Genomic DNA, 14,902 nt, shown 5'->3' with positions numbered 1-14,902 from the left:
GTACAAGTGCCATGTGAATTCAGCTATGGTAGGATCTGACCCACAGGCTATAGTTTGCCAATTCTGGTCTAAACTGGATTATGAGAGCTTTTAGACCATGCTTTTTTGTCTTTTGCTTTTCTCAGTCCTGGAACAGGCCTCGAGGTACAGCATGCTTTAGATATTCAAATGGTTGATAAAATCAAGCCAGGTATTGTGATTTCACAATACCTGGCTTGATTTTGGGTTAGCAAATGGTGAAGGAAAACAGTATTATAAAACCTCATGAGCTTTTATTATTTTCTATCTTGGGATGTAGCTGTCTCAGCTGATTTTCTGATCACAGCTACGGTTGGTTGTATCACCAAGCTAGGTCCTGTTCAAAAGAGCTGGATCTTGACCTCCAGAAACTTATGTCAAAAGGTAGAAATGGTCTTTTGTTTAAATACGAGGGAAAAAAATAGGAGTCAATCCAGTAAAAATGAGTATTAAAGAATAAAAAAAAAGCAGACAAGCTAGAATAGAATGTTTTATTATCAAAATAAAAAAAACTTTGTATAAAAGCATTACAAATCAAAAGCTCTATTTACATTTATTGATTCAATGTCCAATTAGGCACCAAACACTGAAACCACACAGCGAAAGGCTGCACATGCAAAGAAAATGGACACACAAACACTTAAGATTCCGCCTCTACCAAAGGGTTTGATTAATGCAAAAGGAGAGGGGGGTGGGGCACAACTCTTGATACCTGCCCAGAAAACTAAAAGGGCAGAGATGTCAAGTTAACTAACTGTGGAAAGTCACCCAGTTCTAAAAAGGCACTTCTCATTGTTATAAAAGTGCTTAGAAGCTGAACATGAACCCTATGCCTAGTTTATAACTTCAAGAAAGCAAACACTGCCAAGACTAGGAGTAGTAGACTTGTATCACTATTAATTTTCCACGCAAAACGATCAGGAATTACTTTGAAACACCTTACATATAACCAAAATAAACTTGGCAAACTATTGTTATGCTGAAGTTTTACAGCATGAATTCAAGCCAGCCTATTCCTGAAGCCTCACTCTCCTAACTCCCTGGGATGTCTTTTCTACAATGATTTTGAATAGAGCCCTGCCCTTGGACCTTGGGGGTGGTAACTGCGAGATCCAGATGCATCACTTAACCTTGTAGTGGAAGAAAGCAGCAGCAACTACGTCTCACCCAGGACAACTTGTACAAGAAGCGCAAAACATGGAATAGTCTCATGAGAAGCATCCAAAGTAATGTACTCCACTTTCCAACAATTACCCAATTTTTCCACATGGTTTTAAGACTTGTGTGCCTTGATTCCGTTAAAAAAACATCAACTAGTGTGAACGCTAAATCTAAAATTATACTGCTTTCTCGTAAACAAGTTAGAGGGCTGTTCTCTGGAATTCAATAGATGTAGTTAGCTAACATTACTACTGTGTTTCTAAGTGCTTGGTTTTATGGGTGGATTCCAGGGCTATTTTGATGCCAATTAAATCAAACATGCTTTCCTATAATTGCCATTTAAAGAGAATTCGGAAACAAAATGGTGGGAGAGAACCACTGGAAAGAAAGGGGGATGGTATGGGGTGTGTTGGGGGGAAGCAAAGGAGGAACTGCAGAAGGGCGAAGTATAGCTAGCGATATACCTCAGTGATGCTCAGAGACACGTGGGTCTAATGAGATTAACTTGATTTGCATTTCCTATAAAACTGATCATCAAAATTCTTAACTCGCGGGTTGCAATCATGTGACTAAACCAGTAACTTTAGGAAGATCGGCGCAGTAAAAGGCGGAGAGTGGATCTTCCAAATGCTATGCTTGCATTTCGAATTCCTGTTTCAGACTGAAAGAGAGAAGGAACAGGTCAGGATATGGTTTTCAACTTAAGAAATTTCTTTGAAAAGCCAAATTCAGTTTTCAAAATGTTTTCCTTGAGCTACAGTATATACAGTGAAGTGCACACATCTGAAGCATACAATGGGCATTTTCACGCACACGTCACCACCACCCAGAGGAAGACAGAAAACATTTCCAACATTCGAAGACTCCCAGTATGCCCCTGTCCGGTCAAAACCTGCAGTCCTCACCACCTGGAGACAACCACTGCTCTCACTTCTTACATCTTTTTATTAAGTAAGACACACACATGAATGTACGATTTCGGTGGGGAAGAGAGAAAAGCCGGCCGTTTACCTTTTCAAGTAAGCGTGCACATTCCCAAAGCCATGGTATTTGGCTAGATACACGAGGACCCCGGTCGCACACCGCCCGTCTCGCTGCCGGCAGAAACTGCAGTTGCAGATCCTGCGGCAAGGCGGGCAGTGCCAGTTCTGAAGAATTGTGAAAACGCACAGTTAAATCCAGTCTTACTTTCCTCCCCTTACTTATCCATTCTTATTTAAACTCTAAGAGAGGCACCATCAATTGCATTAAAAAAAAATTTTTTTTTTAAAGTAACAGTGAAAAGCTTAATAGGATTAATTTCCATTAGTCCTCCTGATACTTCTTAGGAAATCCAGCAGAGGTTACACAGCAACTAGCAGGGGTAGAGTCAATTTCCCTTGAATGGCCGGGTCCCAACCATGCACTCCGAGGGGGGTGGGGGACCTCATACTTATCCAGCAGTAACACTATGAATTCATCAGCCTCCCCTGAAACGTGCACCCCACAACAATAAGGGCTCCATCCTTTCCCTGTTAACCTTTTTGGCCCTTTCTACTCATGGCTGACCTTCAAGCCCACAGGACCACCCTTCGGGGCACCTACTGGATCCAGCAGAGCATCCTTGACCTCTTCACCGTAGCGGTTTCGAAGGCAGGGACCACAGAATTGGCCTCGAACACCCCAGCACTCTGGGTTTCTGCAGTTTGTTTTGGTATCAATAGTTTTTTGGCGGCATTGATGACAAGTGGATCCCTACAAATAGGGAAAGAAGATGGGAAAAAAGAACAGAACACCGCTTTCTGTATAGAAAAATGGCATAAAGAATATCCTTCTTTGTAGATGGGGTCTTGACAATTAGTCCTTCAATCCTATGTCAAATTATATACACATGGGCATGCCAACGGCAGGAAAAATAAATCAAGTATGGTGATTTCATTCAGTCGGCAGATGCAGCAGTTAATATTATCAAAATTAGTTTTCTGCAAGAAAATATCTTTTGCAAAAAACCATACCCAAATCTTTATTTTTAGCACACCATGATATCCTAGCACTTGTGTATGTAGACACATACACAGTAAATAGATATTGAATCCATTTCTAAATTAAAAGATCAAATGCTACCAAAGGCTTATTAAGCAAATACTACTCCTGCAGACTAAGAGATGTGTATCCCAAGGATGCTAAAAAAACTCTCCTTATGTGAAAAAACACACAGGAATAGTATCCCATATGCTAAGACCTTTAACATTAGCAACACTCTAAGGATAGAAGCTATCTTTTCTCTCACAGATGTTCATGTTCACAGATGAAACGTATAGAGCTTTGTACCAAGGAACGGTTATAGATCTTCTCCCGAGAGTTGTTGCAGATGTTCTCCAGCTCTTCCTCTGTGATTTCTTCCACGGGGCGAATTATATGCGGAAGGGTCATGGATCCGGCACGACGACTTCTGGGCATGTCCTCTTCCTGCATGACAAAAATCACGGAATGGTGCCCTTACTGGCTCTTCCCAGCTCTGAATCCCAGATACAGGATTTGTAATTTCTTCACAAAGAATTCAACCTAGAAATCTTTCTGAGAGCTTATGGAGAAGGAGCAAGTTGTTAAGTTTACTAAAGATAATGGGACACCATGGAAAGAGAAGCTGAAGAAAAGCTTTGGCCACTTAAAAATAAAATCTTGAAATCAAAGTTGCAGGGGGTGCGGTGCCTGGGTGGCTCAGTTGGTAGAGCATGTGACTCTTGATCTTGGGGTTATAAATTTGAGGCCAATGTTGGATGCAGAGAGTACTTAAAATTAAAATCTTAAAAAAAAAAAAAAAAGCAAGCAAGCTTTGATCTTCTCACCCACTAATAATATACAAATAAGTTATAGGACATTAACAATTCTGAATGATTTGAGAAGGTTTATAACAGGTCATCTGGTTTTGAGGCTGTGTGGGTCCTTGTGTTGTGTGTTGGATACTGGGCCAACAGAAGAGCAAGCATAAAATGTGGAAAACTCACATCCATGTAGCTGTCCATGGTTTTCCTCTTCCTCACCAGCATGTACTTATCCTCCTCCTCTTCCTCTTCCTCCTCTGTGGGTAGAGCACTAAGGGACCCAAGGATCCGGGACCTTGATCTGGTAAGAGGACGAGCTCTTCGTTCAGGGTTTCTCCTGGAAGCAACACCTGGGAATGTACGCCTGCGCGGTGTCTTTGACTGCTAAGTAAAACACATGTGATGCAACCCATTTAATCCAGAATGAAGAGAAGTGGCACCTTCTCCGTAAAAACATTTTTATTTAAGTAAAACGAGAGCTCCATTTACTAATCCTCTGTCCTTTCCATAATGCACGGAAAGTGAGCCCCGAAATGATACAGCTGTTGTAATTCTGCCAACACCAAGCCATTCCTCTCAGACTGAGAGATGATCCTTTTATTCCTCCACTTAAGAACAGATCTCATTTTCCAAAAAACCCCCAAAAAAACAAAACAAAAAAAACCTTTCTACAATATCTCTTGAGCCCTGAAACATACTCAATATTTCTACATGGCACAAGAGAGAAATATATGTATGGTTTTCCTTCTTCCGTTCCTTGCTTGCCTCTTTCCTTCTCCTCAGGGAGAGGTGGGGAAAGGAACTCTTCCCTGTTGTACCACAGCAGACACATCAATCTCCCCTTAGTTGTACTAGCTAAATTCCTCAGAAGATAATCACATAGATTAGGCCATGACGTGTTTAAAAAATTGTCTTTTCCTTTTTTATCTCTCATGCTCAGTTATTAAAAACCTCTATTATTACTTATCTACCATGTAGAAGGAATATCCTAATGCGGGATACAGAAAAAAAAAAAAAAAAAAAAAAAAAAATCAGTCTTTACTCCCTGCCCTTGAGGGGCTTAGTCCCAGTTGGGAAGGAGAGAAATAGCCAGACAAAAAAAAAAGAGTTAAACTCTAAAAAAGAGTTTAAAAAGTTTAAAAGATTAAAGTTAAAAAGTTTAAAAGATTAAGCTCTGCAAAAGCATGGCTTGGAGAGGCCACACCGGCCCTAGCTTGCACAGAAGAGGTCCCAGAGATCTGTTAAGTTTTCTCTACTTCTTTGTCTGGAGGACTACACAAAATAAGGAAACTGGATTTGAAAATAATAAATCTAGGGGTGCCTAGGTGGCTCAGGTGGTTAAGTGGTTGCCTTCAGCTGGGGTCCTAGGATGGAGCCTGGGCCTTGGGCTCCCTGCTCAGCAGGAAGTCAGCTTCTCACTCTCCCTCTACCCCTCCTCCTGCTCAGTGTTCTCTCTCTCTCTAGTAAATACATAGAATCTTAAAATAAAATTAAAAAATCTATCTTAGACCTGTCCAAAATACTGTAATATAAATAAGGATTTATACTTACTGTACTGGGGCGTGGGAGGGAACGCCTTCCAGGGAATGAGCCAGGGAAGCTTTCTAATTCTGACATTAGTTTTGCAAGCTAAAAAGAGAGGAAATTCAACAGAAATTATTAGTTTAGAATAACTGCTAAAGAAAAAAGCAACTTCTGGAAATTATAGTAGCATGTCTTAAGTTTCTGATTTCACTTACACATCTACCAAGACTTTTGATAGATTAAAAGAGAAATTAATTTAGGAAAAGAAGCACATTTTAAAGCACACATTGTGAAGACTTCACAGTTACACTGAAAATAATTCTTAGAACATAGGTATGAGCAATGAGCAGCTTACAGAAAGGGTGGGAAGGGTTAGTGTTAGCACAAAGTCGGATACCTACCATTGCTTTGTTTTGCTTTATATTTAAAGCTCTTTTCTCCAAAAAATTCATTCCATTTTCATCTTCTGAATCAGAACTGGAATCAGTCACAGAATTCTCAGGGGGCTTGGAGGGCACTGCTCTTTTGTTGGTGGCTCCCCTGGTGTTTTGAGTTGGGAACTTCATGGCCACCCGGAGGGGTCCAGACCTTCGGCACTGGCTGCGGGTCCTATAGCCAGTGTGGTCTGGCTGCAGTCTCTAGTGAATCAGGAACAGTGCAGTCAGTCATTATCGACTTGTTGATTGTCGGACAGGCTGCACCACTGACTACAAAATCCCTTCTGAACAAAAGACACTGACAGCAAATAAATTTTAATGGAATACTTTAATAGTCAAGTTTAACTGACAGCTCTGGGCAACAAATCAGGAATTATAATAAATACAATAATCAGGGTAATTTAACTCCTTTAGCCTATCTGAGACACGTCTTTATAAGCCATCTTCATAGCCCTTAGGTCAGTGGTTCTGAGTCTGTTTTGTTTGTTTGTTTCTTTTGTTAATGTGAAAATCCCAGCTCCCTTTTTAATTCAAAAATAGATCTTTCATTAAAAAAAAAAATGCCTATAAAAACAAGCATGGTTCTCCCACAAACATGGTTTCAGTGCTTGGCATTAAATATGTTAAAGGTGCCTCAGTGCTCTAATCTACTCTTTAGAAAATTTGCAGCAAATAAGCCTAACATGAAATTCACCATTTTAACCATTTGTAACTGGCAGTTCAGTAGCATGAAGGGCATTTGCACTGTTGCACAACCATCACCACCATCGATCTCCAGGACTTTTTCATCTTCCCAAAACTCTGCACCCATTCAACACTAACTCCCCACTCCCCCCAACCTCTGGCAACCACCATTCTACTTTCTGTCTCTATGAATTTGACTATTTGAGGTACCTCTCTAATCTACTTACTATAAATTTAAAACTTAAAAGTGTTTGAGATTCCCAAAGTCAAGTGGGATTCCATCATTAAAAATATAGTAAAATTAGCCCTCAGGGAAAAGTGAATCAGAATCACAAGATACTGCTTCATTACCCACTAGTGGAGCTGAATCAATAGCAAGTATGGCAAGGATGTAGAGAACCTGGAACCGCATACACTGCTGGTAGGAATGTACAAGGTGCAGCTGAAGACAGCCTGTCAGTTCGTTAAAAGGCCAGAGTTACCACGGGACTCATTCGTACCTATACTCCGAGAGTATTATGTCCACACAAAAACTTCTGTATGTTCATAGCAGTGCTTTTTCACAATAGCCAAAAGGTGCAAACAACCCCAAAACCCATCAATTGATGAAGACGATAAATAAAATTTCGTACATTCACGAACTATTATTTAGCAATAAAAAGATATGAGGTACTAGCACCTGCCACAACATGGAAGAACCTTGGAAATCTCCCATGAAGTCAAAGAAGTCAGTTACAGAAGACTGCATAGTATATGGTTTCATTCCTATGAAGTGTCCAGAATAGAAAATCTATCATGGTAGCAGACAGACTGGTGGTTGTCCATTGTTGACTGAGGGTACTGGGAAAGGATGAGAAGTGAATGCTGATGGGGGAAAGGGTTTTCTGGGGAGCTGATGAAAATATTCTAAATTGATCGTGGTGATGGCTGAAAAAAAAATTGATTGAGAAAAGAAAATAGATCACCCATAAAATCCCAGAAATGGAATAGCCACTGGATTTTTTTTAAACATTCAAACATGTCTAAAACCTGCACAATTTCTAGTATTCTTCATGTACTTTTAGTGTGCCTGATGATGAAAAAATGACAAAACTTTTATGGGTTCTTAAGACTTTGAATTGATTGGTATCTTATTAATTGAAACAAACAGCATCTACAAAGAATGGAAATAGTGCCCAGAAATGACTCAGGCTAGTGGGATGTAAGACCTAAACAATGTTTAGGTCACATGCAGACGTACAGATCAGCCCCTGCAAGGACTCCAGTCTGCACTGCTTTGGACCACCATCCCTTTTTAGACAGGCAATGCTACATTACCACCAAGTCAGATGGTGATAAACACTCCTTGGCCAGATGCTCCCACTTATGGCAGCATCGTTGTGGTCCCTGGGACTGGCTCCCCATCAGACCAGTAAGCTGAAGAGCATACAGTGACTGTTAAGTTGACACACTGCTTCCTTTGTTGAGACAGTCCCGCTAACCAGAGTCTGCAGAACTAAATAGTATGCTCAGGGAGAGCGGGACCAAGATGCAGCAGCAGCAGCAGTGGCCTGAGCAGAACAGCAGAGGTTAAAGGTAAAGCAGCGTGCACAAGAAAAGACAGCCAAGGAGCACAGGTGAAAGCAAGAAGGACCCTGTCATTCCGTGCACTTGAACTCCTGAAAATGAGTCATCACAAGTTTTTCTGAATGAGGTCTAGGTCCACCACAGGAACCAGCATTTACCAAAGGCCTGCTCCAGGCTGAGCCAATACTGGGCTGGGCACTGGAACTTAAAACAGGAATATAGCTAATCTTGAGGACATGTGGGATTCCCGTCAATCAGGCTAGATTTCTGTGGCAACAGAAATCTGGAGTTTGGCCAATTTTATCTTCCCAGTTCCCAAGACTTTCAGAGCCTACAAAATGTTCAAGCTTTACAAGTAGGACTACATTAGTAAAAACCATTGTAGGACATAAAGAAGAAAACAACTCTTAAAATTTTAAAAAGGTCAACAAAATCTTCTGGCATGACTAAAATGAAAATTATGAGAAAAAAAAAAATTTTTAACCAAGTATGTCATGCCTGTAAATGTACCGTACTTCTTGACATGGGTTCTCAAACTCACCATTCCATCCTGTATCTCACTCTCTGAGAAACCGCAAAATGATTCATCGTCAGAGTCGGCATGAAAAATACTGGCCAGTTCTTTAGTGACATCTGGCCTTGATTTCTGTAAAAATCCGCAATGGTCTAATACATCTTGCACCTCACTTTCTGAAAAGCCGCAGAAAGATTCATTATCAGAGTCCTCATAAAAAACATTTGCCAGTTCTTCACTGATATCTGACCTGAATTTAGGTTTCTGTAAAATAAATAAATAAATGTGGTTGTGCATTTTTTCCCCTTTTTCAAGAACCAATTTTCCATAAACCGTGCAGAGAGCAAATCACATTTACAAGTGCACTACAAGAGAACAGCTTTTGTTACAAAGAAAAATGGTTCAGAGGTTTACAAATGATTTCTGAGTTGTTATGGCAAATCATCAGGCATGTTAGGTTAGGCGACATTTCAAAAAGATAGAATAAGTAGCTAATCTACCTCCAACAATTACTACCTAGAACCACAGCAAAAAGTGAAATGAAATTACAATGCATACTGTATTTTCCAGCGGCTGTATAGAAATGCAGGCAAAAAGCAAGCGGTTTTAATCACGCACAAAGCATTTGGGGCACTGTGGGCACTGCAGACTCAATTCTGTTTATTCTCAGGCAGCACTTACCGTGTTTGCAAAATTATCAGAAGCAAAGCTGTCACAACTGTCATCAGAGGATGATGACGTTTCCATGGAAATCAACTTCACATATCTAAATTTCTTTACATTCTTCTTTACTCCGTGATCCTTTTGCTGCAAGTGAAAATGGCAATGCTATTAAGTCGGGCGCTTACTACACTAACTGAAGACATCATTTTTGAGTATAGTAGTTCAAACAACAGAGTAGATATATCCATTTCTTATACCCTACATAGTAAAAGGAGGATTTGCAAATGCTATAAAAATATTTTCAAAACCTGGTAAAATCTTAAAAGGGGACCCCTTTGAAGGAATTATTGTTAATTGATGTCCTTAAGGACATCAATTCAATTAAACATCTATAGAACTACCTCACTGCCCACCTCTCTTCCCACCAAGCAGAATGTGTGATATGGAGTTCCCAAGGGGTTTAATACCAACCTCCTAAAACCTGCCTATTAAGAAGATTAGATTGGACTTCCAAAAGGAAATTTCAAAAGTACAAAATGGTAGAGTGATTTCTCTCCCTCAGCCAAAAATCAAGCTAATGAGGTCTTTTTATATAAGCTTTGGGCTGTGTACTGTGATGCTAATTTCCCAAACTACAAAAACTGGCTAGCACCTCTACTTCAAGATGGCAGGCTTTCAAGCTGGTTCTGCTCTAACCAAGAGGGGTATAGTGATTTCAGCAAAGGTCCTTACAAATCAAGTGAACAAACATACAAGGAGGCAAGTTAAAGGTCAAATAGCACTCTAAACCCAGGTAGAATGCCTGATTCCACCTCAGCATTCTACCAGCCCGGCATGACATTCAGCTCTTTCTTTAGTCTCCTTGCTATACCACTCTTTTAAGTTTTTAGAAGTCGTTCTGTAAGTCACAAATTACTCCTAGGTTACTTGTTCATAAGCACCAAACAGCCTGGCTTTGCTCATCAGAAAATGCAATTAGCATCTATCTCAAGATAAAGACAGCAATTTCTGGCATTTCTTAACATTTAATGAGACCTATGTGTTTTTAGTTCCTGTGTTTTAATTTTCTTAAATACAGTCACACAATAGAAATAACTCCTCATACTGAAAACTTTGAAAGACATGCTCTGCTATGGGCCCCACAAAATAAAGCCAAGATGTGAGGTGTCAGGTGGAAAGCACATACTCGACCTTCCTCCTATACTTAACACTATGCACTTGATTTCAATCTCTTGCAAATAAAATGATCATGTCTTTTGTCCTTTTAGAAAGGCAGAAAAATGTGACGTAGGTAATGCTATCACCTATTAAAAGGGCTCTCACAAGCACCCCATTTTCCAGGTGAGGAAATTCAAGGATCCAGGGAGGTGTAACAGAGTGCCCGAGATGACACAGCTGGAAGGAGAATCCAATTCTGTAATCTCCCAGGACATCAACGATCCTTGCACAACTGGAGCAATTTTCTCATCAATCTACCTACAAGCAGTCAGAGGCCCAGGACAGCCTCAAGGGAGGCAGTCTACTGGAAGTTGACAGGAAAACATAGCTGGGCTTTAATACCTTAGCACATGCCAAGAGTTAGTTAGCAGGCAAATGCATGTTTTAGAGGAAAAGACGTAGGAAAAGGCAAATGGTCATGGTTGAGATTAACTTCTCTGGCAGGAAGGTAATAACTAATACCACTAAGCAGGTGTTTTATTCGTGCCAGGCACTAAGCATGTTTTCACATTACGTTTAATTCCTTGCAAGAAAGGTGCTATCATTATTCCCACCTAACAAACGGGGAAGCTGAGGCGTGAGGGGTTAAGTGGCCTACTCCTAACAGGATGCCCCAAACTGGAGCCCAGGCACGTCAGATTCCAAGTCCTGTTACACACGGCTTTCTCCAACCTAAAAGCCAATGCCGGGTTACACCCAAGCGCTATTTCTCTGAAGCCACGCCCCCAGCACGCCCCACCCCCCCACTGGAACCACAGCCACCCCACGTGTGTCACTCTTTATTTATTTTAAGCAGGTCACACTCTTCCTTTCCACCCAACCCCCATCTTCTAACATCTCCTGGAGTAGACCCTACGTTTCAGTTTCCGTTAGAGCAAAATGTAACGTTCCATTCAGGGCAACGTCCTGCAGCTGCGAGTAAGGCTGGTGGGTGGAGGAGTGGGAAACGAGCAAATGGTCTGCGAACAGTTTGGACCACCGGGTCCTTCAAATGCCCTTCATCGCCGCCCAGAACTAGAGATGCCTACCCTCCATGGGCGCACCCAAGTCCTAAAGAGACCATTTTGCGAGACCTTTAAACTTCAAGCCCACCGATCCTCAGCGGTTAGAAAGCCGACGCTGGTGTGGCAGGCGCAAAATCCCGCCGGGAGCGCTTCCAAAGCGCCCCGCCCCCCCGTCCCAGTGCGCTAGGTGTTGCCGCAGCGAGCCACGCACCCGCCCGCAAGCTGCACGCTGGAAAGGGCTGCAAGGCTGCAGGGCAAAGCCCCCAGGGAGCAGGGCAGGCGGCGCTCCCCTACACCCGGGCTCCGGCCGGCAGACACAATGGGGAACCAGCCAGCTCCAGCCGCTGTCCGGCCCAGAGCACACGTGCACTTCAGGCGCACGTGGCTTCGGGTTCCCGGGAGTGCCAACCCACCTGAAAACTGCTCAAATCTCCGACCGCCAGCGCGCCTGGGGCGCAAGCCCAGCGGGGTCAGCCCCGGGCTCCGAATTACGCGAAATGCATAAAATCTGGGGCTTGCCTACAGGGGCGCCGCCCAGGACCGCCACCGGTGGATAAGGAGCACTCGGTCCGCGGAGTTAGAAAGACTTGGCCCGCGCCCAGCACCCACCGCACCCGCCCCTCGGATTCAGCAGCTTAGCGCTCACCCGCACGCGCCGAGCGTCCATGCTGGCGGCTGGCGCCCAGGCCGGCGCTCTGGGACTGGAGAGCGAAGCACCGCGAGCCGCGGTCCCGCAGAGCCGAAGAAGCCGGAGCTGCAGCAGGCGGGGCGCGCAGACCCGGGCCCGGAGGGGCGGGGCTCTGGCCGGCTTTCCCGCGTTGGGGCGCAGGTCCTGCAAGCTGTGGTAACCTCCTGCCCCGGCGCGAGACCCTCTCCGCACCGGGGAAAAAAGCGACCCCCAAAATATTGTAGCCTCAAGTCGCAGTCTTGGAATACCCTAAAGTCCGTCTTAGAAAAGCAGCGCTTTGGGGGCTCTAGGACGTTCTTTTTACGTGGCTGCACGGTCCTGAGCGAATGGCGCGAAAGCGGTTCGTATTGCCCCGGGGTTAGCAGGCTGATTTGCATGAATTCCCGGGCTGGGAGTGGAAAAGTCGAGTTGCGGGCTAATGGAGAGCAGCGCCCGAGAGTCTTGCGGGTTTATCTCCAGAATTAAGCACGAATTCCCCCCTTTATTAGTCCAGTCAATGTCCCTGAGTGTGGCACCTCTTATCTGGCAACCACATCATTATCTGCAGCAATCAAATGAGTTAGATCTTGATGTTTCTTTTCAGAAAGCACAGGAAGCCGCGTTGTTGTTTTACAGAAGACTTGTGGGTTTTAAATTAGGACCAAAAGGTGCTGCCATTAGTAAAGACTTATCTGCGGGATCAGACAGGCTTTAATATTTATCTGTTGCGGATAGAAGCTGAAGACAATGTGGTTTGATCATCTTTTCTTTCGTTAGAATTGATAATCACCGAAATTGAAATGACCGTGAGATAGTTTTCAATTGCCCTTTTAATCAAACCTCACGTTCCGACGCAATAAAGTGTAAGGTTTTAAATCTTTTGTAGAGCGGGGGGTGGGGGGAGCAGCTTTTAGAAGAAGAAGTAAAATAATTTGGGTTGCTGTAAAAGACACTAGTTATAATCTCACATTTAAGACTAGTGCTTGAAATGAAAACATTCGAATCTTCTCCTTAAAAACTTTTCTCTCGGGAATAATTCTTTGCAGTGAGAGCATGCGTGACCATACCGCGTTCCTCTCTGAATGTACTGAATACAAAAACTTGTGAGCAAGTAATACGAGAGAACAATGGATTGGAAGAATTGGGAGGGTCTTGGTCGGAGTCTTCGAGCCTTTCTAAAAACACGCCTGCCCATGGTCACTCTGTCACAGTGCAAGGGACAAAGAACTCACGGTCTCGAAGGTAGGCGCCAAGAGAGGCGGTTGGTTTGGCGAAATTCTTGGCAGTGGTGGCGATTGGGGGGGTGCGGAGGGAAGTGGTGAGTGACTCAATTAAATGTTTGTTGAGTAGATCAACTATATAAAAGGTGAAAGACCTAGAATCATCATTAGTGCTGTGTCCTTAGGAATACAGTTTTTTACCACTGAAATACGTGAGAATTTGGGATTGTGAAATGCATAAAGTAAGGGAAGATTAAGTCATTTGACTCTGAAAAGTTCTGATAGGAAAATTCTTAATTCTCTTGGGGCATTAGAAAATAGTTTACATATATATATTTAAGATTAAGATGTCTAGTCTATCAGTCTTTTTAATAAACTGAAAGATGCAAATTAAAACAGATACAGTTTCACTCAGACTGGTAAAAATTAAGAAACCTGATAAGACCAGATGCTGGTAAGGACATGAGGAAATTCCTGCAATGTTAGTAGGTAATTTTTTTTTACCTCAGAGGGCAGTTCAGGGGTATTTAGTAAACCCCAGCAAAACCACTTACAGGTATATACCCTAAAACAAAGTTTTTCACACTGTGGGTTAGAACCCATTTGTGAATTATGAAATCAACTTAGTGGATTACAACCAGCACGTTTTTTTCTTTCTTTTAGAAATAATGTAAAAAATACAAGTTATACATGTGAGTATTGTTTTCTCAAACCGTGTGTCCCGTTTGGGTGTGTGTTTTGTATAAATGCGTATTTCATATTGAGCTTCGCCATGGATGGAATTTTCAAGATCATATCCTGGAGAATGTGTGTGATGAGTCTTGTACTGATGTTCTCTCATTCATTCAGGTTAAATATTGACAATGCCTAGTATACCAGACACAACTAGAGACCTAAAGGCCACGGATTACACATCCTAGCAGAGGAGCAAAAGTAAACAAGATAATTTCAGGTGTGATTCCTTCTGAAAAGGGAAAAAGAACAACAGGATAGGGAGATGGGAAATGAAAGAAGAATTAATTGAGATAAGAAAAATAGGAGAGGCTTCTCTGAGGCATTATTTGATCAGGAGCCTGAGTAAAGCAAGGGAAGAAGTCACAGGAGATAAGGAAGTGCCAGTTTTAAGCCCAATGAACAGCTGGTTCAAAGACTTGTGAGGCCCCAACAGAAGACGCCAAGTATGCTGTGACTGTAGAACTAGGGAAAGAGAGGGAGAGCTGCCAGACCGTGTGGGGTCTTCCTGACCATGGGAAGACCTTTGGAGTTTATCCCAGGTATGATGGGAAGCATTTTGATGGAGAGACCTAATCTGACCCCATGGACTGTATGAACTGTATGTTGAAGGGGAGGAGGATTGAAATCTCAAGGCACTTAGGAGCCCCAGAGGAGAAAATGATGGCTTGAACGAGGGTAGTTTTAGGG

General features: G+C 42.6%; 1 protein-coding gene across 3 annotated transcripts; it reads right to left on the bottom strand.

The window, feature by feature from the left end:
- Positions 1 to 495: 495 nt before the first annotated feature.
- On the bottom strand, positions 496 to 12,390 carry CDCA7 (cell division cycle associated 7). 3 transcript variants are annotated; one of them, XM_059392783.1, is made up of 10 exons: positions 12,240 to 12,390; positions 9,390 to 9,515; positions 8,736 to 8,972; positions 5,909 to 6,145; positions 5,535 to 5,612; positions 4,167 to 4,367; positions 3,490 to 3,627; positions 2,764 to 2,913; positions 2,191 to 2,327; positions 496 to 1,840 (listed from the first exon to the last, which is right to left on the bottom strand). In XM_059392783.1, exons 1-10 carry the CDS (start codon positions 12,258 to 12,260, stop codon positions 1,810 to 1,812), a joined length of 1,356 nt encoding a protein of 451 aa, XP_059248766.1. In that variant the 5' UTR covers positions 12,261 to 12,390; the 3' UTR covers positions 496 to 1,809. The 3 variants fall into 3 exon arrangements, with proteins under 3 accessions (XP_059248766.1, XP_059248767.1, XP_059248768.1); XM_059392784.1 differs by having other exon boundaries at positions 4,167 to 4,364; XM_059392785.1 differs by lacking the exon at positions 8,736 to 8,972 and having other exon boundaries at positions 12,240 to 12,389.
- Positions 12,391 to 14,902: the final 2,512 nt, after the last annotated feature.

This window comes from Mustela nigripes, chromosome 3 (genome assembly GCF_022355385.1).
Source record: "Mustela nigripes isolate SB6536 chromosome 3, MUSNIG.SB6536, whole genome shotgun sequence".
Lineage (NCBI taxonomy): Eukaryota > Metazoa > Chordata > Mammalia > Carnivora > Mustelidae > Mustela > Mustela nigripes.
Note: the sequence above shows the minus strand (reverse complement) of the source record. Positions and strands in the feature narration are given on the sequence as shown.